General features: G+C 35.2%; 1 protein-coding gene across 1 annotated transcript in view; it reads left to right on the top strand.

Moving 5' to 3' along the window:
* Nucleotides 1-24,987, top strand: part of LOC148944530 (TBC1 domain family member 2B-like) — a 79,932-nt gene that overhangs the window by 32,878 nt on the left and 22,067 nt on the right. Inside the window, exons 7-10 of the mRNA XM_089099951.1 lie at nt 5,224-5,443; nt 11,362-11,598; nt 13,624-13,773; nt 18,614-18,778. Coding sequence (XP_088956077.1) covers nt 5,224-5,443; nt 11,362-11,598; nt 13,624-13,773; nt 18,614-18,778 — 772 coding nt within the window. The remainder of the gene's footprint in view (nt 1-5,223; nt 5,444-11,361; nt 11,599-13,623; nt 13,774-18,613; nt 18,779-24,987) is intronic.

Below are 24,987 nucleotides of genomic sequence, written 5' to 3'. Positions count from 1 at the left end.
CATCTTGTTTCACACAATCAAAGGGGCTATCTCTTAAATGGTACTTCTCAATTCCTTCAGTGTCTCATCATCACATGAAACGAGACAAACTTTTGTTTATGCACCCCCATATTGGGTATGAATACTGGGCCCTCTTCCTTATAAATATCTTTAATAGATTTTTTTTTCTTTCTCCGAAAGGCAAGCTGTAAAAAATCAGCACTTCAACAGCCCACCATAAAAAATCTTTTTAAGCCCATCTTAAGAACAGTAAATTCTTCCTCCCCCAATGCTCTTTGAACTGACAACATATTTCAAAGATTCTGCTGCTTTCTTCCTTGCTTGGCATGTCTGAATTTCATGATCCCCTCAAAACATTTTCACTTTTTATAAAATAATATTTTTTTTTTAATTTTCCATATCCAAATCTTTGACTTTGTGCCACCCCTCTTCCTTCCCCACAAGCCACAATGAAACCACAAACCACAGGTTGCATTCATGTTTAGAAGACAAAATTGGTGGCATGCATCCAAGAACCTTTTCATTATCACTTAAGAGTCTGTCTTCAACTTCTGAAAAAGAAATAAACTTATAGGGCATGCTAGAGGGATGTTCAACTACCAACAGGCTCACTATACTTGCTGCTGCAACTACTTCTATTGTCACTAATTGCCACAAATCTGATCCTTTCCAGAATTTAGGAAGCTACTCAATGGTCTAAGAATTCAAAACAAGCATCAATGTTATATTTACGTATAATTAAAAATATTGCTATAATTTGGCAAGATCGAGAATTTACAATTTCTAATTGAATCTAGATATGCTGAATTCAAAATCCTTGTTCGTTGTAGCGTAACTAATATTTCTAAATACCATACCATTGCCTAATACCTTCCAAAGAAAACAGACCTGGATATCCCTTATTACTAAGATATTTGTCCCTGTACTAATCTCCGATTTTTTTTTAAGTCTTATATATCTGCTATAACTATATCTGCTCCAACTTCTCTATCCCCATAACTAAGAGTCATAGTCATATATCTACCAGTTACCAGCTTTTTAATTCTACTTTGAATTTGGTTGTATCATATGAATTTCTCACAAGTTGGACACGGCTTTTTGTGACAACAGTGTCTGGGAGCAGGGCTCCCGTATCATGGATATGTACTTATTAGAATCACGTGGGCCAGATATATTAAACTTAACTTCTTTTAGGATAGGATAGGGGATATTATACATAAACGCCAAGATATATGATATATGACTACCAGATCAACCTGATATATGACTACCAGCTACCAGAGCAACGTTTTTCGTACACATTCACTCAGGGGCGTCCCGAGGCTCGTTTTATTCGGGGGGCGATCTTCGTAAATTTTACCGAATCCCTACCTGATTTATGCCGAATTTTCAGCAGAAATAAAGAATTTTGCAAAATTTCGGCCAATTTTGCAAAATTTCTGCCGAACTCTATTTTTAAGTTGGTATTCATTCCCATCCAAGGGTCCAGGGGTGGATCTAGGGGGGGGGGCTTAGGCTCCCGTAAAATTTTTATGGCACCGTCGTTCCTTTTTTTCCCCTTTTTTCAAAAATAAACCTGTCAGTTTGGTCAATTATTGGTGCCCTTATAACATTGCCTCCCCCCCCCCAAGATTTTGCTCTAAATCCGCCTTTTCCGGGGTCGACCTGGGGTTGGCCCTGTCCTCATTTTCAATTAAAAGGTTTTCTAAAATCTTCAGGCTTAATATATTTTCATAAACGACTTTATAGTAAATATATCTTGTAAACATCTACGGTAATTCAAATGCCGGCGAGTTGCAAAACATGCATTTTACCTAAGAGCCAAAAAATAAAACAAAAGAGACTAATGGCTTGTCTGCTTTTTGGTAACATACAGGAGTCATGCCCGGGGCTGCTAAAGATGATGGTCAGGTATGGAAACAGTTCTGTAGCAAAATCTATAGTTGTATATGATTTTGATTTGTAATCAAACCAGGCCTTTGAGTATCGCTTCGTAATGTGTTTCTTTTAGAAGGCATTTTTTTACGCCTTCTTTCCGGAAGAATTAAAATTTTCCTATCGTAAAATCAGTTTTCCGCATGTTTTTTGGCACGGGAAAAAGACTAAACCCCAATAAAAACTAAAAACCTCTAAATGTCTTGAGTGCCCAACTAGTACCGAAAAGCGAACTGAACTAATCAAACTCGCTCAGTTTGAGGCAATAATATATAAAAGCAATTTAAAAGGATATGTTAAATACAGCTGAGGTGTAGCGGAGCTATAGTCATATTTTGCAAAATAGTGTCAGCATGATTAGGAATTGTTGGCTGTGATTTACAAATCATCATGATTACGATCATACGGCTCGTAAATGATTTATAAATCATACAGGATTACAATTTATGATCATATTAAAGGAAAGTTAAAAAGAGATAACATTGATTGTGGCTTTTTGTAATCTTTGTAACTTTGTGTAATATCTGTATGAGTATGTATACGATCTAATACTCAATTCTTTCATATGACAAATTGATCAGGCTTGAGTAATGTCTGTCCCGCATGCCAATATTTTTCTGCTTGCACCATAGATTATTAATAACGGAAATATAATGACATGCATGGAAAAATAAATCTCCAGTGTGAACTTGAACTTGAAACAAACCATCCGAAAAGTCTAATTGACAGCAAAAAATGAGAGTAAAGTAGACCCCATCCCCTCTTAATGATTTGTTTGTAGAAAAAGGATAACAAAAACATGCTTTACTGTAAATAATAAATCGCCATCTATTTCGTGCCTGAAATTCAGCTTCTCTGAGTTGATAAAACAAGCGAGATTCATCAAAGCTTGGTTCGGCTTTTCCAAAATTGACATTTTTTTACGGGTACAAAAAGCGGTACTAAGAAGGTATAGTCTGAGTCTTCGTGTACAAAATAATACTGTGTCATCTATATTGAAGAATTTGTAAACATTCAGTTTCTCTTAGACACAAAGAGTAATTCTCATATGGTTGATATTACTCAGATGCTTCGATTTGAAACAATGGCAAATAATATCTAAAGTCCAATCACGAGAAATGATGAGGTGCTTAAATGTTATCTTCTTGATCCTGGCGTTATCAGTACTGAAATATGGATAAGAAAGTCTTGTAATGTATTAATCTATACGTTTATCTTTGGTTGATAGTATATACTTCTAAGTTGTTTTTTCACCTGCCATCTTTTATCATAGCGCAACCTAATGGTTGCACAGATCCAACTCCACAGAATACCAAATTTTTGCAGATGATTTGCTGTACAATCAGCTGTTTTCCTCTTTGCATTTGTATATGGACGATCTCTGTAGGGTCCATACTTAGCTGTCAAAGTGAGAATGCCGATAAGTTGATATGCATCAAGGCATTGGATCGTTAAATTCTGTTAAAAGAATTCTTCTAGCTGTTGAAAAATTCTGATCTTAGGTTCATATATAAGTTCTGGTATGGTATTTTTCTGCTCTCCTAGCGTTTTAATTTGTTAGGTCAAAACGAAAATTTTACTCTCTCTTTATTGCTGCGATTATTATCTATCCACCTACCAGTTATAGTTTTTGAACTTGGTGTGCAAAAGTTGTAGTAAATTTGATTGATTTGATCAAGCCCGTATCCAGGGGGGGGGGGTTAGTTGGCTTGACCTCCCCCCTGAAGAAAAAGTCTTTCGTAAACTTAAGCAAAATAGAAATCTTTCTATTTTGATGTCTCTGATAATTTAGATAAATGAATACTCTTAATCAATATGGCAATCGTCAAGCAATTGGGAATGTACGCCAAGTTTGACATTTTACCGGAAATAGCTCCCCTTCAAGAGCAGAGCCGTGTTTATTTATTTATTTTTATTTATTTATTTCCCTCAAAATTGAAGAGTACATAAAATACATAAATGAAATTACAAAAGTAAAAAAAGAAAAGAAAAAGAAGCGTGGGCGAGGAATCAGAAAAAAGTGAGTTAAAACTATACGGCACCAAACACCAAAACTATACGGCACCAACCTTGTAAAAAAAAAATCGTTGAAAAAGGAAAAATTTTCTATTTTCCAAGTAAGTTTAGATCCATTTTTAAAAAAATGTCTTCGCAATATTATAATTCTATCTCGACGAAGAGATTGATGCGAGACCAATAAATTCAATAATATAAATATCTTGTCCTCTTAGTACAATTTACTGCTGAAGGCTTACCGCAAAATCGCTTATTTGGGAGGGAATATGTACATTAAGTCATGATGGGTATTTTCTCCCCTTTCTCTCATATGTTGAGATAATGTGTTTTATTTACTTTATGAGTAGTTTGTTTGGATTTTTTTCCAGTTTATGCATCCGAAGAAATCTAAACGTTTAGTAGTGAACTTCTTTAAGTTCAATGTTTAAGATAGGGTTCTCTTTTAGATAGTTTATAAAGCTAAAGCTTGTAAAACTTAATCAACAAGACGAATTCAATTTAAAAAGCTTACTTCGTCAGACATGAGACATAGTTTTTTAAGTGTAGCTCTGTTGCAATCTAGACAATTCTGGAGATGACAGGAGATACTATTCATTGGGTCATTGCATGATGTAGTCTGTTTTATTAGTTTATTTTCCTTTTTTTTGTATTCACTTTACATTTAGAATGGGTCAGTTTTGGCCGCTTGTTTATTTATTGTTCTTTTCAATTTTTAAAAACAAGTATTAAATGGAAAGAATATTCATTAAAATGATGAATATATCTTGAAGTAAAAATTGGTACTTGCATGATATAGCCCCTACCGATCAAGTTGTTCGTTCATTGACGCATTATAGAACTGTTTTTTTTTTCGTTAGTTTCTTCCAGCTTAGAATGAGTCAAGACAAAGAGAAGTGATAGAGTAGATTGAAAATATATAATTTCGGCTATATATTTGCACATTAGGGGTGGAATGGGGGTGGGGGTAAAGTATTTGGACAGTGTGAAGTTCGAAAACAGTCCTTACTTCATAATATGCAGAATAATTGTACCTAACACGTTAGGCATGCAGACCCGCTTTACTTTGTCCCCCCTCCTCCTAATGTGAAAATATATAGCCCAATTTTTTTTCTTTGGTATACTTTGGTATACTATGTTTACTTTGGTATATTTCATTAGTATTGAGGGTCAGAGAAATATATTAGGAGAATATTTGTTAGGGGCTATATCATACATGTACCTCAAAATGTTTTCAAGAAATTTTGAGAACACTAGAATAGATATTCTTTGCAGAGGAGGAGAATCGGTTGCGTATGATGAACTTGGTTTTAAGCGACAGACAGGAAGTTTTTCTGGTGCTCACAATGTCACATTCTCATCGCCAACTGGTAGTCATTTAGATCATGGTGATAGTCAGTGGCAAGAGATTTTACTTGATCTGAATCAGTCGGAATTGCATAAGAACCGTCATTTGGTTTTGCAAGTTCGCAAAGGAATACCAACAAAAATAAGAGTAAGATTTTTTCTTATTTTTGGTATAGGACTATGGCCTTTTCAAGTGTCTGATTATAGAAGGGCTGAAGAGACAATAGATCTTATAATTTAAAATAATTAGCATGGATGGACCTTATATAACTAATCGATCTTATATTAAATAATTAACTAACCTTGTATAACCCTATACCTATATAGTTAACCTTATATACTAAATATATTATAGTTTTACTATATTATATATTATAATATAATGCTTATTATAGTATATTATAATATTATTATATTGAATGTTTTAATATAATTAAGGTAAGGTGTATTATGTATAGATAATATTATATGCATTATTATAAATTATAGTTAATCGACCTTATAATATAATCGATATATATGATTGCGGAGTCAATCGACCTTGTCACTTAATATATTTAGGATTAATAGGCCGTATGTAACTAATCGAATTTTTTATAATTTAATTCATCGACATTATGTTGTTAATATACTTAGTCGACAAACCCTATAATATAATCGACATATATGGATAAGGGATCAATCACTTTATAATTTAAATAATTTCCTTGGAAAAGACTGATTTTAAGATATATCCACGGTCTATATTTATCCATCCTTCTGCACGCCCTGTATGCTTATACCTGCTAGGAGAAATAAGTAAAATTGGTAGGTGTTTCCTTTTTTGTTTTTTCCTTGTTCTACTACTACTACTACTAACAACTCACCGCAGCACCAAGCCGCCTGAGGCCAACGCAGCTACGCACGCTCCTCCTCCATCCCAATGTATTCAAAGCCTCTCTTTTTACATCATCCAATGAAGTTTCCAATTCCTTTAAAGCTTTCTTTGTGACGTCCTCCCACCCCAGACGAGGACGACCTGCTTTCCGTTTAGCCCTAGACGGTTGGCCCAAAAGAACAATCTTCGGCAATCTGTCATCCTTCATCCGCATGTTATTTGCTATTATTTTCTGTGCAACATAGGAACCTTAATTGGTCAAAGCCTGCTTATTGCAGGGAATGAGCACTGATCGGGGGATGCCATATTGTGGTTGAAGAGTTCGTTACAATGTACAAATTTCCGTGTCTTCACACAACAAACACAGTGTTGCAAGTACCATAGACGTTGACTGTTCAAGCACTCCATCAATGTGGCTTGAACCACGCCAATAATTCTGAAGCAACACTCTTTTAGAATTATAATAGAATAAGACTAATTTTAATAGTTTTTGTAACAATACCCCTCAATAAAATTTAAAGAATATGGTTGGAGTTAAATCTTTGCTAAAGATAGCGTTGTGGTGTTATGATGAGCCGATACCTTCCTCATAATTAGTAATATGTGACTGTTTCTATTGTCGTTATTATGTACAAGTGAATACACGGCTAATTTCTATAGATTTACTACTCTGCCATCACAGACTCTACAGTACACTTACCACTATTTCAAACTTACTTGTAGCGTTAATTGCATAGAATAATTTCCTTAAAAGAATAGATGGCAGGATTCTTACTCAATAATTCAGAATCAGACACAAAAATTTTACATTTGGATTTTTACTGTTACGCAACTTGAAGAATCCTTGAGCTTGAGTTTAACAACTTAAGTAGTTTTCCAAAACAACTGTTAAGACAATATATATGAAACAAATTAATCAGTCGCCATCTGATTTTACCAAGTATGATGTGCCAGACTTAAGATGTGTCAGACTTCAAATGGTAGTCACCGTTCAAAATATCTCGTACTTTAGTAAAGTTATCATTGATCTTTTGACAATCAAGACGTTCAATCTTTGATGTTTTTCCTGCCATCTTGCAATTTTACTGGGATGCGGTGTAAAAACTGCAAAGTGTTTTGTTTTTTCATAATGTTCGTTTTAGCGATAAACCGAGACAGAGTTGCAGGATAAGATATAGAGGAAAACGAAAAGGTTTGTGATACCTTGGATGTGAAGGAAGATTTCTCTTGTGAGGAAGAATTAACGACAGTAGGCTACTAAAAGGATTAAAAAATAATAAGGCTCCAGGTGCTGATAGGGTAGTAAATGATTTCTTAAATATGGTGGCTCTGAAGTTAGGAATAAGTTACTGAAAACTATGAATATAATTTTTGAAAAAGGGGAAGTACCTAGCGATTTTAGAAAAACCTTAATTAAACCACTATATATGAAAGGTGATAAGAGTGAGTGTGGTAATTATTGAGGCTTTAGCCTGGTCTTTGTAGGTAGCAAGTTACTTAGTAATAAGCTACTTTTTAGACTGAGAAATGCCGTAGACAAAGTTTTAAGAGAAGAACAGTGCGGTTTTAGAAAAGGTGGAGGATGTGTCGACCAAATTTTCACTCTTAGGTTAATAGTTGAAAAGTGCCTGAGTTGTCAAACACCCTTAGTCTTCAGTTTTATAGATTATGAGCAAGCGTTCGATTCTGTTGATAGAAGAGCTTTAGTAAAGGTTTTATCCTTGTATGGTATACCAGACAAATACATTAGAGTGATTAGTGTTATTTACGAGAATAACACTGCTGCGGATAAGGTAGGAAATGAGGTTAGTAGCTGGTTTTGTGTTAAATCAGGAGTTAAGTAGGGTTGTGTTCTATCTCTCTTTATATGGATTATTTTGATAGACTTTGTATTAAGGAGCACGGGAAAGGCAAAAGGGGACCACGGAATCAAATGGGGAGGAAAAAGTTTCCTGGATTTAGATTATGCTGATGATTTACGCATCCTAGAGGAAAGTGTGAGAAAAATGAATGAACTTTTAGAGGTTTTGCGAGTTCAGGGTGCTAAAATAGCTTTGAAAATTAATGTTAAGAAGACTAAGTCACTAAGGCTAGGAATAAGTGAAGATGAAAAGGTGACGTTGGGTAATGCAAAGATTGATCAGGTGGGTAGCTTCCCTTATCTTGGTAGTATTATTAGTAAAGATGGTGGGAGCAGTTACGATGTTAAAAGTAAAATAGCCAAGGTTCAGGGTGTTTTTTCATAGTTAAAAAAAGTTTGGAAGAATAGAAAAATAAGTCTGCAAACCAAGATTAGAATATTAGAAGCTACAATGATGACAGGGGTCAGATATGGTTCTGAAGCATGGGCGCTCCAATAAGCGGATGAAGATTTGCTAGATGTTTTCCAGAGAAATTACCTAAGGATTGCTCTGGGTACCCTGCTGACTGACTGTATTTCAAACAATAGGCTGTACGAAAAATGTGGTTCAATACCGCTCTCTAGGGCTATAACGAAAGAAAGGTTGAGGTGGCTAGGGCACGTTGTGCGGATGAAGGATGAAAGATTGCCGAAGATTGTTCTTTTCGGCCAACCGTCAAGGGCTAAACGGAAAGCAGGTCGTCCTTGTCTGGGGCGGGAGGACGTCGTAAAGAAAGATTTAAAGGAAGTGGGAACTTCGTGGGAGAGCGTAAAAAGGGAGGCTTTGAACATATTGGGATGGAGGAAGAGCGTCCGTAGCTGTGTTGGCCTCAGGCGGCTTGGTGCTGTGGTGAGTTGTTAATAGTAATAGTAGTAGTAGTCGTTTTTGTTTCTTATAGGATCCTTTTTCTGTCTTTGTTTTTATCTGTCTATGAGGGAAAAGAAGTTTCTCTATATCCAGGTATTAATTTAAACAGTTATTTTCCACAAAACAAGTTTTTCAAAGAAAAGTAAGGAGCTCTATTAAGCCAAAAATGATCAGAAATAGAGTTAAATAATCTTCCAAGCGCAAAACTACCACAAATCACTATAAATAAGGAAATGAAACTCAAAACAAATAGGAATTACAATAAATAGCTGATTACAGTTCCAAAGGAGCAAAAATTAACATGAGTAAGGCTGATAACCCCCATGCCTTCTCAAGACCAGAGCATTGATTGCGCTTTACTGAAAAAAAAAAAAAATATGACGGTGTGATATATACTGATATTTGTTCCTTAAAGTTCTGATAATTTTTTATGTATGAAAGTAAAAAAAAATGAAAATATTTAAAGCGTATTTTGTTTTCAGCAAAGCGCAAATAAATGAATTTTGATTATCTCCCTGATCATTTCCTGAATTTTCCAAACTAATGTAATCAGTTATTCCTGTTTCACCCATTCGGCAATCCGTGTATACATAACATGTTTTGATTTAGTTCATCACTCCTTTCAACATTCTCTGAAAGGCTCACCTGAATGCCTTTCGTCTTTTTGGAAAGTAAAGTTCAAACATGCATACCTTTCTCAATAACAAATACTTTGTGTAAACAATAATTGAATTGCCTAATTTACAGCCCTTGTCCTGAGGACTATGGGGAGGGTGACATCCCCAAAGACATAGTTACTGGACCTTTCAGCAAGGCTGAATAAAATAGCTCTCTTAAAGTTTTGATCGGATTAGTTTTGGAGAATGATAGGCTTAGGGGGGCGGATTGCCCTCCATTCACTTTTGCCTCTTAAAAAGGGCACTAAAACTTCCGACTTGCAATAAAATGACCTCCATCCGATCCAAAGTTTATGCGATCACTCGTTCCATAAGAACTTTATATGCCCCGGGGGATAACTTAAAACCCTTGCCCATGGGTCCTTGGGGATTGTGTCCACCCTAAAAAAAAAATTGCTATATGGTTTTGGACTATTGGTAACAAAATGGCTATTTCATTATTTCAATTGAATGCGTTTCGGGAAAAGAGGATGATTCTTAAAAGGGAACAACTATACATTTCCAATTAAATGAGCTTCTTCTAAAGTTCCGCGACCACCTCTTCCATAAAAACCTTATATGCCCCTGGGGCATAACTTAAAACCCTTAACCTTCCGACTCTGGGGGATTCTGTCAACCCAAAGGCCTCGTTATAGGATCTTTGAAGTGTTTTTAAACCAATGGCTATCTTAAAGTTTCTATCGGATGCATTTGGGAAAAAAACGACGGGGGATGGGAGGGGGGGTGCTGGCTGTCCCCCGATCGCTTTGACTCTTTAAAACGGCACTAGAACATCTGATCTCCAATTCAATGAGCCCACTCCGGGGTTTACACGACCACCCTTTCTATATAAACCTTATATGCCCTTTGGGCGTAACTTACAACCTTTGTAATGAAGACTGTGGGAGAAGGGGGGGGGGGGGTGGTCATCCTCAAAGATAAAATTTTCAGACCTTTCAACTACGCTGAACAAAATGGTTATCTCAGGATTTTGTTTAGATGTGTTTTGTAAATAGTTGCGGGCATCAAGCCATGGTTAATTCTAGAAAAAAACCAAGACAGATAGTCTGGGTGAGAGGCAAATCTGGCATAAGCTCTTTTTAGGATTGTATGTAAATGATGTCGTTTCACCTGTTGATAGATAAGTCTATCATTCATCCATCCATTGTTGCCCTCCAATCACTTATGACTATTAAAAAGGGCGCTAGCACTTGCAATTTCCAATTGAATGAGCCCTTTTCTAAGTTGCTACGACAACAAATAGCCATCTGAAAATGTCGATCAGATACAATTCGGAAAAATACGAAGTCCATGAATTGAATTTAGGATTGACATAGGACCATAAGACCCCCCCCCCCCAAAAAAAAAATAAAATAAATAATAAATAATTCGTTGTGCCCATGTTGTCTTTACTTAGGCAGCGCTATTGCGTTGGATATGATGGATCTTTCCATGTAAACTAGATACTCTGTTTTATCTATTTGTCAAGGGCTCTCAGGACGCAGGATTTGAATAGTTAGACAGGTTTTCCGTCTCAAGACCATTCTATTTCCGTGAAATGGCTATTTTATGAGGGATTCCCGAGCTTAAGAGTTGAGGGGTTCCAAGTTCAGCGTATTTCAAGTACTTGAACAGACATTATTTTATTTTTGAAGATGTAATTCACAAAGTTGCGTTAGACCTTGTTTGTATCACCGATTAAGTGATTCAATTATCCATATTCTCTGTATGATAAATGTTAGTCTAAAACTTATACACGCTACAGGGTCAACTATGGTGGGCGTTTGTGAAGTCTAGACTAAAACCATTGGCTGGTCACTATACCCGCTTGCTAGCTTCTGGGAATATAGAGACTGCTGCTGCAAAACAAATTGAACTGGATATTGTACGAACACTGCCGGGTCATCGGCATTTTGGCTCTACTGGCGCTGCAGGCGTTGGTCCTTTAAGAAGAGTTTTGTTGGCGTATAGCAGATATGATCCTGATGTTGGATATTGCCAGGTATTTTTTTCAGTCTCCATAGGTTGTTTAGACTATAGTTAAACTATCTAGTTATAAGTGGTAATAATATTTTTGCTGGTTACAATAGAAATAAAATGTTCAGAAGATGGCAAGGATTGTAATAATAAATAATAAAATACGAGCAGTTTGACACCTTGCTAAGAACCTCCATGGCAAGTGAAAATACAACGGAAATTACAATGCTAGACCTCAAGCAGTTTATAAGAAAAAAAGTCCCATGTTTACTCACTATATGAGGAAACATTAAGCCGATATTCTCGTGCCAAAAAGAAAAAAGACTACTTATACAAAATATAAGCAAAATGAAGGTCTGCTTTTTAAAATTGTCCAACGATATTTTATTTTGTACTTTTTCAAGAACTACCGAGATAGTATTTATACATTAAATGTTTTTGTATGTGCGTTTACCTCGCAGTAAATAGAGAACCCAACTCTTAGGCATAGAAGACTTCTTGCTTGAAGGCTGCTTGATATAATTTTTGCACCATATCTGTCAATAAAAGGTACCTTCATTTGTGACCAACGTTTTTTTTCTTATTTATTAAATCATAGACAAAAATTCACTGTATATATTTAAATGTCCTGTCTATTTTTCAAATGAATTAAAATATCCTCAATTATGATTGCATAAACTTATTTTTGTTCACTTGCAAAATGTTGAATATAAATGCGGCCTTTAGCTTGTGGACGAAGATATTTAGATGGGAGAAAAATCGGATGTTATCACCAGGACATTGCAAATTCAACCTGGGGTTATTTACCCCAACAATAAAACTAATAAGTATGACTAAAAAACTCAATTAAGATCTACTACTAATTTAAAATTTCAAATTCCCGGTGGTTTTTTGAAGATACTGAAAAATAGCATCTTCCTGCCGACTCTGTAATGTTTGGCTTTGTTTTAATAAGGAGAAGACTGCAATGTATCTTTAAATATTCAGGTAATTAAACCTTAAAATTCGCTAATTATTTCACTTAAAAAAAATACAAAGTTAGCTTATTAATGCGTACAAATATGAGTGATATACCTTAAGAGATAGTTTGGAGGTTAATTGGGACCACTTAACGGAAGATTTAAAACGAAGTTCTTTAAGATTGATTTTGAAACTAACCAAAAACTGTTCTAAAGCAAAAGCAAACAGCTTGGTAGAAAGCGGGGTAATTTTAAAGCTATGGTGTCTACAACACTATAGTCTTTAGTTAAATAACTAGAAAGTGATTATAACTTTAATCTATATTATCCAAGTTTTTGGCATTGCTAGGTCTTTGAAATTGATTATTGTTTTCTTCTTCGAAACTGAGGTTTTCCTGTGTGACAAAGGTACTCTATCTTATGCAGGAAATTTCAAAAAATAAAGTCCACAGATCATGGATGACCCCGGGTGATTTAAATTTGCCTGTTACTCTAATTTAAGTCTTTTTTTTCAAAATAAATAAAAAGATATTGCAAAGGTAGGTGAATGTTATCAAAACTGGAAACCAATTCCATACCAAAATCACGCTAGGTTCAAAAATGAGCGTCTTTTGTCATTTTTTCAACGTTAATGCAATGACTTTGGCATCAACAAGTGTTGATGTCTCGCAGCTAAAAAGACAACTGATATTAGGACCTGCAAAATAATCCTTCTAATCTAATGCCATCTAGACCTGGCGGGCCTCTAATTTAAATAAAATTAAAAGCTTTTCAATATAAATAAGGGTTCAATTAAGTTCTGGCTAGCGCAATTATTCTGAAAGAGAGATTGGCCTTTAAGAACGAAACCTCCATGCGTTTATCCATTTATTCCTTTTTTAGACTTCGATTCCAGAGACATGTAAGTCTCTGACATATATTCGTGGATTTTTGTTATGAATAACCTTAGAAAGGAAATTATAACGCTAAGTACAATACATACATTGAAATGATATTTATTAACTTCCTTCCGCTTAATATTGGACAAGTTGCTACTTTGATCTTTTACTGTCCATGCTCAACCTACTAGTCTGGTCATGTATTTTGTCTAGGGTCTAAACAGACTTGCTGCAGTATTATTACTATGTCTTGGAGAAGAAGAAGCATTTTGGGCGCTTGTCTGTATCGTTACATGTCTAATGCCTTGCGGATACTACACTGCTGGTCTGGAAGGAGCTAGAGCTGACCTTCTTACTCTTCAGGTTTGAACCTTCTTCATTTCATTAATCAGGTAAAATTTGGGCATTTCAGAATTAAAAACACTTCCAATGGGGTGAAGGGTTAAAGCATTTAATCGGCACTTAGCTCTTTAATGTCACAAGCATATTCTCTAAGGACTAGCTACAAAGCTTATGGGATGAAAGGTATAAAAAGAAGAAACAGCAGAAAATACTCTTTAATCGATATTCTTATCCCTCTAGATAAGGTAAGGTAAGATACATTGACATATTTCAAACAAAAACAAAAGTCGTTCAGTAAATAAAATCACTAACTACCATAATGGCTCCATATCCTTTAAAGGAAGGAGATCACGGAAGAAGCTTTTTAACATTAGACTATTAGAATATTAAACTATTAAACATTTAAACATGTACTAGTTAAAACACTTATTCAAAAAAATAAAAAAAGGAAGGCAGAGGGGGAGAAAGAGAGAGAGAGTTTATTTAAAAATAACAAACCTACAACTCAAATTGAGTAATGCTATACTCCAGAGACTTAGGGAAAAAATTGTAAATAAACATGTAGCAATTTACAGGTTAAAATTGAACCTTAAAAAATCAACCACTAGAAGTTTTAGGGAGCCAAAACAATGACAGCCCACTTCCACAGCTGAAAGTGTATTCCATCACCTTGAAGATGCCACCAAAGGACGGAAATCAGACCGAACGCAAGGCGTGGTAGGGACTCTCATAGTGTCAGAACAAGACTATGACAAGCTGTCGGATGCAAAAATATCAGGCTGGAAGATAATGTGCACGTTTAAAATAACGCTAATTTTTTACTCCACAGACACAAACTTTTGCCAAAAAAAGAATATATTCTCGATATTTGTTTTACTTGCGAAATATAATGAAAAGTATTCACGGCTCGGATGAACGGTCCTTCGGTTAAGTGCCATAACGATCACGTTATAATTAATTATTGTATAGGATATGAATTTTTTTTTTGTTTCTCTAAGTGACAAAAAGCTTTTTTGATGCTAAACATTAACTCATTTCTATAGAAGCCAATTTGATCAATTCCATTCTAAAATGTATTTATGGAAATTTGCTATGTTCAAGCACACAAGGAACCACAAAAAACTCAATATAAGAATTTTCAGAAAGATAATGTGCAACGGAGGCTCAAATTCATTTATCTGGGCTCCTTGAAACCGGCTGCGGTTTGGTTATGGGAATTTTATATATTTTGTAATACTGATACAATTCCAATTTGTGTGAGGATGAACACTTGATCAGAACTACTCCAATCAGTAGGACTATATAAATTGTTTATAAAGGAATATGTACAATTTTGCATATATATAGGCAGAGCCATATTAGGTACTGGTTGTCCTAGTCCAGCAAAAAAGTTTATGTATAAGTAGAAAATAAAATGAGAGTTTATATGAAAAGAGTTAGGCAATTTAAATAGCAAGAGGAAAATTTGACAAAGAAACGTTTGCTTCCTTTATTGATATCGCAGCAAACATGTCTTTAAATTAGGGTGAATCTTTATAAAAATGCCGTATATATTGGTTAATCCACAAAGTAAGCGTACAGTTTAATGGGTTTAATTGCATTGGGACTGAATTCAGTTGCACAATTTATATACTATCCCAACATATTATTATTATCCTTTCTTATTTAGTTCAGGCTATTAGAGAAAATCCTTTTATTAAAGTTGATTATGACATCATTTTAAAGAAACTTCGCTGGGAGTTCATTGATAAGAAGACGTGGTAGTGTGGCTCTATATCCCAAATGCTAGCTTAACTCCAGGTTAGCATAGAAATATTAGTTAGACGATTTTTCTTGTTTTCAGAGTCTTTTTTGTTCTTAATAAAAAGAAGCTAAATATCGTTACTATTATCTCAAATTGTTTGTTTTCAATGTTTTCTATGGTTGTAAAACATCACAGTTTAGTTATAACATCACAAGAAAAAACAAGTATTGAAGAACCATGTAAATAAAAGGTTCATACAGTTTTTTTTTAATCAGCCAAGTTTCTTGATTCTTCTTTCCCCAGTCTTTTATAAAACAGTGCAGCTATACATGTTTAATAAGAACTAAAATGAATAGCCAAACGTAGGTTGGAGAGCTTTTTTTTTTTTTTTTTTTTTTTTTTTTTTTTTTTTTTTTTTTTTTTTTGAAAACTAAGAGTAATATAAAAAGTTCTTTCAATAGCTTTTCTCATGTTCAGAACATAAGCTACCCACTAGGTTGACCCCAACATGAAATGTAAATTAATGGCGAGATTGGCGTAGGGTTTGTCTGATTTAGATAATCAGCTGGCTTTTTACCCTTAAGTTGCGTTCCCATTTCAACTTTCTAGAAGCTCTTGTCAATTTTCGTGCAAATATCTACAAATGTAGTCTATCACGCGTTGAAATGCTTCATAATTAATCTAAAAAGTGTTGGCAGGGAAAATAACAATTTATGTTTTGAAGGTGAAAATGAATATTATTGCAAAATTAAAAATGTTCGAGTGAATTATCTGTACTTAGAGGGATATGATATATTCCTTATTTTTGTATAGCTTTCTTCTAAGTGGTATGTTTAAGGAACCTTTGCTTCCATTTCCCTTCTTTTCCCTATGAATATTACATGATGTCGTTTTCGCATCTTGGCTGCTACGAATAGTGTATGCCAACAAAATTGATTAACTCCGACCAGCTCTATGGAATGCGAAAGTTACTTTTTCACTAATAAACCAATTTCACTAAGTTTGTAATTTAAAACAAAGTGTAATTAAAATTGCACTTTTCATCCGTAAAAATTCAAACATTAAAACTCTGTTGATTTTCAAAGACAATTATACCTGCAGAGAAAAACTATATCTTCTTAAGCTGCTTGATACCATTTGTTTGAAGATTGTGTCTTGCAGTTTTTCCCCCAAGTGTCTGTTCTGTTCTAGTTTGGTACCCGCTTTACCAAAAACTGACAAGCCATATGAGAAGGTCTTTTTGACTAAAAATAGAATTTTCGGCTTCTCCTAGTTGTTCAAGATATAAATGGTTCAGTCAGTTTCTGCTTAACTGATCCAAATAATCACACATTTTGAAAACGAGAAGTTTTTGATTTTAAGTTGTTGGAGGTTGGGGGCAACCCTGGAGCCAATTTTCTCAAATCAAGTGAAGATCACAGGGAAAACCGAAAAATGAGACATATAGTACCGTAAAGGTAAAGATGTGCTAAAGAAAACTGACCCTTTTTTGTGGATGCTTGAATTATATAGGCTTACCTTAGTTTTGACAAGATTTTTGAAGAAAGTAAAATTTCAGTTGGGTGGGGGGGGGGGGGGCAAACAGAGGTGTGGAAGGGGCAGTCCCCCCCCCAAAGCAAATTACGTCCTGAATACTAGCATTTGTTTAGTAGGTATTTTGTATTTGTGAAGCATGAACGGTAAGAGAGAAAAAATCATTTGACTAGTTAGTTGTCAAACGATATGGAAAAAATTAAAACTTGTGTAAACGGTATTTTTCGCCTATTCATTGCTTAAGAGATCTACTTTAGCAGAGTCGAATCGGTGTACGAAATTCAGCATAAGAAACACTTAGAGTGCAAAGGCCAGCGAAAATGAAATATGATATTTTGTATTGGCTAGATGGAAATTTACACAATCATTTACTTCTCAAAAATAAGGAAAACTCGGGACTTAAATTTTAATGGAATTTCCATGAAACCTCCATAATGAAACCTTCATATGCAGTTGTGGAATTTTACCTTCTAATGGGGGTCATATTAAAGGAAGATGGAAATTATAACTTAAAACCAGCAAATAATAAACTCAAACGATTTTATTGTCAAACGCCTTACACGGCCAAGCTGATCTGTGGAAGTTCTTGTCACAATAAAAGATAAGGCACTAAATATATAAAATTACAGACATAGCCATCGTCTTACAAATTTATATGTTAACTCGAAATATCAGAAACAGAGTCAAACTAAAACCTGAGTTATTTAAATATCCAACTATCTGAGAAAAATTAAAATAAAATAGCTCCAAGTTCAAATTAAAGAACAAAATCCTTTAAAATCAACAACAAATAAAAATAGCAACGAACTAAAAGAAATTAATATGTACAATTGCTCACGAGTAAGTGCAGTTGTAAAAACCTTAACAAACGAGGGAACGAAACTAATTGTAACGCATATGTGGTGCTGTTACCGGCTGAATATAAGTTAAAACAATAGCTTACCTTCGAAGGTTAAGTTCTTTGTGAACCAACAGGTTGTCAGTGCTTAAAGTTTTGGGAATGAAAAATGTTGTCAAACCTAAAGAATTAGTTTTGGTCATCTATTTTCGCGGATCAGTGTGGCAAAATGACGAATTTTTGATTCTGCCTTAGAAATTTTATAATTTCAAAACCAAAAGAAAAATCCTAGAAAATCGTGGTTTCAGGTTGAACAGACTCGAGATGTGTTCAGGGGACAAAAATGTTTTTATTTTGACGGGGCACTTTAAAATCAGTATCAAATTGGAAAATAAATTCTTGGTAGACACCCGGGATGTGTTTTGGGACTCAATAAACCGTTAATGATTAATTCTTTATTATTAACTTCAGTCTAAAATGGCAGATGAAAATAAATATAGCTCAAAAATGCTTATAATACATAAAAGGGACTAATTTTGTAGTCCTTTCTACACTTATATTAATACAAAATCTTGTAATTATGGGTTACCCGCTGCCTTGGAACAAAATAATAACAAATAATTAATCGTCACTATTGACAATTGAATTCTAGAATACCTTTGTGAAAAGCACGGTTGTCCTTATAAATCTTGCTTGAGTGTTTTTCCTTTCTGCAAGACATATCTTGATTTAATTTTCTTTTCAAGAATATAATCCAAGAAAAGCTTCCTCGACTGTGGGATCATTTGTCTGGTCAAGGAGCCGAAGGGGCTCCTCTCGCACTAGGGTGGCTACTTTGTGCCTTTGCTGACTGCCTTCCTCCTTCTACGTACCTCCGAGTTTGGGATTCCTTCCTTCTCGAAGGACATAAGGTAAGCTGTAAATCAGTTGAAGTTTTCAGCATTAAAGTAGATCAAGTACAAATGGAGAGTAACATAGGCTTTCAAAGATAACAGACTGGAATATTACCGCTTTTTAAGACCGCTTGATGATAAAGCCAGTTGGATTGAAGTGGATTTTGAGTTAGAAAACCTATTAAGACCTTTTATAATATTCTAAAACGGAGTAATATTGAAATTATTGACTGATGCTTAGAAAGAAAATCGACCTTTTTATAATACTTCAACAACTGCTTAAATATTATGGCCAATGCATGAGCTAAAGCTTAGTTGACGAATGTAGTGTTGAATATTGGGTTTAACTATGTTGCGCTTTTCAGAAATATAAATTTAAACCTTGTCCTATTCAATGGTGTTTCCTCCTTTACACCAATACGGTTGTACATAAATAAGCTAAAATAAAATAAAAGGGAATTTTTATGTGGGCGAGAAAGTTTGAGTGTCACCAGTGCCATCTTTGGTACACCCATATAACTAAATATCCATGATGTACAACATTTAGGTTTCAATTTCATTTTTTTCCCACATTCTGAAATTGCTTTTACATCTGGTTGATGTATGATTTTATGCTATTTGTTTTTATAAATATCATTGTTTACTATACTGACGCGATAGATCCTTCAATGACGGCAGTAAAGACAAGGATTCGAACCAATTTCGTCCTAGATTTTTAATTATTATTTTTTTATTTTTTGTATGTTGTCATTGCAGGCCCACCATAGATTCTAGATTCTAGCATTCCATAGATTCTAGCATGCATTTGGTAGACTAAAAAGCTTAAAGCGTCTTTACAGTTTTTGCGCTGAAATATCATGTTTAGGCAATTTCTGATAGTTTACCTGGTCCTTGACAAGAAGTTGCCTATCTAGCATAAAAGTGCCAAATATATAACTGCTTCTTCGGTAAAGTTATTAAGTATGTTTCTTCTCCAGTAAATTTACTTTTAGCCTACACAAAATCTCTTTCACAAAAGTCTTCACGAAATCTCCATATAGCCCTGCTCATATGAAGGCAGTATCTGTTCATTCTTAGTTTCGATGTCACTATTTGCTTCCATTTGGGAAAACTTCTTTTTTTTATTTAAACCAAAATCACCCCCCCCCCCCCCCAAAAAAAGGAAAGAAAACACCTAGATCATGGCCTCTGTTTGTCAACGACGATTTCCCATTTTGCGGTAATATATTCAGTTATAGAGTAACAGAAATAAAGTCCCGCTTTTTTTGCGTTTTAAGACGCTGAAATAATGATAATATGTTATTCAGATATTGACTTGAAATCAGCTATAAAATTTTGATGGCATAGAAAGGTGTATAATTCTTCATGTAACTATATCATAGGCAGCGCGAAGCGCGCTGCCTAAGTAAAGAAAGATGTGGGCACAATGTGTTTTTTTTCCATACCCGGGCACTTCGTATCGAAGGAGTTGTCGTAGAAACTTCGAGAAGGGCTCATTCGATTGGAAATTGGAGTGTCTAGTTCCATTTTTAACAGTAGAAAGTGATTGAAGGGCAAATAGCCCCCCCTCCACGCCCATCCATCCCCAAACACATCAAATCAAAATTTTGAGATTGCCATTTTGTTCAGCATAGTTGATTTCCAAATAGAAAATATGTTTTTGAGGAGGACACTCTTCCACAAACCTCAGGGCAAGGGTTTTAAGTTATGCCCTGGGGGCATATAAGGTTTTTATAGAAGGCGTTGTCATTGAAACTTTATTTGCTCATTCGATTGGAAATTCAAAGGGAAAGTACCCTTTTTAATTGTCGAAAGTGATTGGAGGGCAAATAGCCCCCCCCCCCCCACGCCCATCATTTCCCAAAACACATCCAATCAAAATTTTTAGATATCCATTTTGTTCAGCGTAGTTGATTTCCAGGTAGAAAACATGTTTTGAGGAGGACACTCCCCCACAACCCTCAGGGCAAGAGGTTTATGTTATGCCCTTGGGGCATATTAGGTTTTTATAGAAGGAGTTGTCGTAGAAACTTCAAAAATGCTCATTCGATCGGAAATTTAAAGAGCTAGTGCCCTTTTTAATAGTCGAAAGTGATTGGAGGGCAACTAGCCCCCCTCCCCCCTTGCCCATCATTTCCCCAAACACATCCCATAAAATTTTGAGATAGCTATTTTGTTCCGCGTAGTTGATTTCCCGGTAGAAAATATGTTTTTGAGGAGGACACTCCCCCACAGCACTCTGGGTAAGGGCTGTGAGTTAGGCCCTTGGATAATATACGGTTTTAAAAGATTGCGTTCTCGTAGAAACTTCAAAAAAAGCTCATTCGATTATATATTGAAAGGGCTAGTGCCCATTCTAATAGTCAACAATTATTCATGGGTACCTAGCCCCCCCCCCATACCCATCCTTCCCCTAAACACATCCAATAAAAATTTTGAGATAGCCATTTTGTTCAGCGTAGTTGATTTCCAGATAGAAAACATATTTTTGAGGAGGACACTCCCCCACAACTCTCAGGGCAAGGATTATAAGTTATGCCCTGGAGGCATATAAGATTTTTATTGAAATTTTTGTCGTAGAAACGTGAAAAAGGGCTCATTCGATTTGAAATTCAAAGGGCTAGTACCCTTTTTAATAGTCGAAAGTGATTTGAGGGCAACTAACCCTCATAACCTAACCTGATATAAACCAGAGACGACACACTCAGAAACGATAAACACATATAGACGAGACACACATAGAAATGACACACATAGACAAACTGCAAACACACAGAAACGAAACACACACAGAAACGACAAACCCATAGAAACGACACACACACAAAGACCACAAACAAACAGAGACCACACGCAAACACATATGACAAGCACATAGAGATGAAACAAAAAGAGAGACGACAAACAAACATATACTACACACATATGGACGACACATGCACAGAGATGACAAACACACAGAGACGACACACACAAAGAAATGAAACAGACAAAGAGATGAAACACGCAGCCTGACGACTCACACACAGAGACGACACACACACAGAAGGACAACAAACAGAGACGACTCACAGACAGAGACGACACACACAGAGACGACACACACACAGAGAAGTTACACACACAGAGACGACAAACACACAAAGAAAACACGCACAGAGAGACAACAAACACAGGCAGACGAGACACATGCAAAGACGTGAAGCACATAGAGACGACAAGCACACAGAGACCACATACACATAAATATAATACACATAGAGATAATACACATAGAGATAGAGTTTTTACTGAACTCTTTGTCGTAGAAACTTGAAAAAGAGCTCATACGATTTGAAATTGAAACGGCTGATACCCTTTTTAATAGTAAAAAGTGATTTGAGGGCAATTAACCTCCCTCTCACGCCCCATCTTTTCCCCAGACACTCCCCAACTACCCTCAGTGCAAGGATGATACGTTTTGTCTTGGGGACATATCAGGTATTTATTGAAAGCTTTGTCGTAGAAACTTGAAAAAGGGCTCATTCGAATTGAAATTCAAAGGGCTAGTACCCTTTTTAATAGTCAAAAGTGATTTGAGGGCAACTACTCCCCCCCCTCTCACACCCACTTTTTCCCCAAACACATCAAATCGAAATTTTTAGATAACCATTTTGTTCAACGTAGTTGAAAGTTTTGGAAATTAGGTTTTTAAGGATAACAACCCCTCCCCCCACAGCCCTCAGGTGAAGGGTCGTAAGTTATGCCCTGGGGGCATATAAAGTTTTTATTGAGAGCCTTGTCGTAGAAACTTCAAAAGGACTCATTCAATTGTAAATGGAAAGAGCTAGTTCCTTTTTTAATAGTTGAAAGTCATTCGGGAGTGACTAACTCCCCTCTCACGCCCATCATTTTCCCACAGACATCAAATCAAAATTTTGAGATATCCATGTTGTTCAACGTAGTTGAAAGTTCTGGAAATTAGGTCTTATAGGATCATAACCCCTTCAAAGCCCTCAGTGCAAGGGTTGTAAGTTATGCCCTGGGGGCATTAAAGTTTATATCAAAAGTTGTTGTAGAAATTTCAAAAGGGGCTCATTTGATTGAAAATTGAAATTGCCCCTTTTAATAGTCGAAAGTGAGTGGAGAGTAATTATCCCCCCTCTTACGCCCTCTATTTCCCCATAATCATTCAATCAAAGTCTAGAAATAGCCATTTTGTTCAACATAGTTTAATGATCCGAATATTTTGTATTTAAGAATGACAAACCTCCGAGAGTCTCAAGGGCAAAGGTTGTAGCTTATACCTTGGGGCCACATAAGATTTTATAGATAGAGTTGTCGTAAAACTTCAAAAGGGTTTCATTCAATCTGAAATTGAGAGGACTAGTGCCCTTTTTAATAGTCGAAAGTGATTGGAGCGTAACTAACCTCCCTCTCACGCCCACTATTTCTCCAAACACATCCAATCAAAATTTTCAGATAGTCATTTTGTTCAGCATAGTAGAAAGTTCTGGAAATTAGGTCTTTGAGAATGACCTTAGGGTAAGGGTTGTAATTTATGCCCTGGGGGCATATAAGGTGTTTATAGAAAGCGTTGTCGTTTCTAAAAGGGCTCATTCGATTGGAAGTCGAAAAGCATAGTGCCCTTTTTTAGTAGTCGAAAGTGATTGGAATGCATGACATTTTTATAGTAAAGATCGATGTGGGTATAATGTATTATTTTTTGTTGTTGTTGTTGTTTAGACCAGGGCACTCCGTAACGAAGGAGTTGTCCTAGGAACTTCGAAAAGGGTTCATTCGGTTGAAAATAGAAAGGGCTGATGCCCTTTTTAATAGTCGAAAGTGATTGATGGGCAACTAGTCCCCCTTCCACTCCCACCCTCCCATTTGCCCATTATGTTTAAAAACTAAATGTTGCCTTAAGATTAAATCGAAATATACTGTGATAGTGCTAATTCCAAATTAAGCATCTCTGGAGTATCCCAGGAAAGACTTTGGGTATTATGTTAGAAATTTTGGGCCTACTTTTGCTCGTGAAAGTTAAACAAAGCAAAATAGCATAAACGTATCTCAGCTATCAAAAAAAAGAAACATATTTTTTTTGGCGAATGGTATTAAGTTTTCTACTTCAGGTGAACTAGAGTAAAAATGAAACTAAATTAAACACTACTATTTTTGTCCAGATTTTTAAAAGGCCGTATGCTGTTAAAAATTGCTCAAAATTTTTCTCCAGCAGACAAATAACAGGCCAAACTATAAAGTCTTAGAAAAAGAAAAGATTTAAAGTAGTATATTCTTTTTCCCTGAAAAGACTATGTCAATATAAAACGAACAGAAATTAATTAAAAAAACTTTTTCTGAAAAATAAGTTTTTCAGAGAGCAGTGAAGAATTCAATTAGATAATATATGAGTAAAAGTAAAATAAAATAATCAACGGATCGTAAAACTACCACAGATAGGTATAGATAGATAAATGGAACCCAAAAACGAACAGAAATTACAATAAATAACTGAGTCAAACTCAGAACGAGTAGAAATTAACATAAGTTGGGCGCAAAACCCCTATGCCTTCGCAAGGCCAGACCAAAATTTGTACTTTACTGAAAAAATACAAATGAATGTGCGTTATCAGTTTAATATACACATGCTGATATTTATTAATCAAAATGTTAATATTATTTGATTTATTAAAGTTATAAAAGTAAAAACATTTATATTTTTTCAGTAAAGTGAAATTTTGTCCTGGCCTTGGGAAGGCATAGGGGTTTTGCGCCCAACTTTTGTTAATTTCTGCTCGTTTTGAGTTTGACTCGGTTATTTATTATCGGTTATTTATTGGGTTTCATTTATTTATCGATGCTGATTTGTTGTAGTTTCACGCTTGGTAGATTATTTGATTTTAGTGTTGCTCTTTTTTTATTTAATGGAGTTCTTTACTTTTCTTTGAAAAACTTATTTTGTAGAAAAAGTTTTTTTAATTAATCATTATGATAGATTAGAATCCCCGTGTTCAAAACTGTATGTAAGAATGTTTTGTTTTAGTTTTATTTATTTACTAGTTCTTTCTTATGTTATTTTTTACGTTTTTGTGTGAGTCTTTTAGGGTTGTAAGGGTTTTCTACATTACCCCATACAAACTATTGTAATTTGATTTTTAGTAAAAGATAAAAAATAGTCTAGTTCCAAGACACCACAGCTTTGGTTTGTACTTGTCAGGAACCCACGATAAGTATGACTCAGTTTT

Source organism: Artemia sp. Qi Xiang Cuo, chromosome 14, assembly GCF_049724085.1.
Source record: "Artemia sp. Qi Xiang Cuo chromosome 14, ASM4972408v1, whole genome shotgun sequence".
Classification (NCBI taxonomy): Eukaryota; Metazoa; Arthropoda; class Branchiopoda; order Anostraca; family Artemiidae; genus Artemia; species Artemia sp. Qi Xiang Cuo.
The sequence above is the reverse complement of the archived record's forward strand: the minus strand, read 5'-3'. Positions and strand labels throughout refer to the sequence as shown.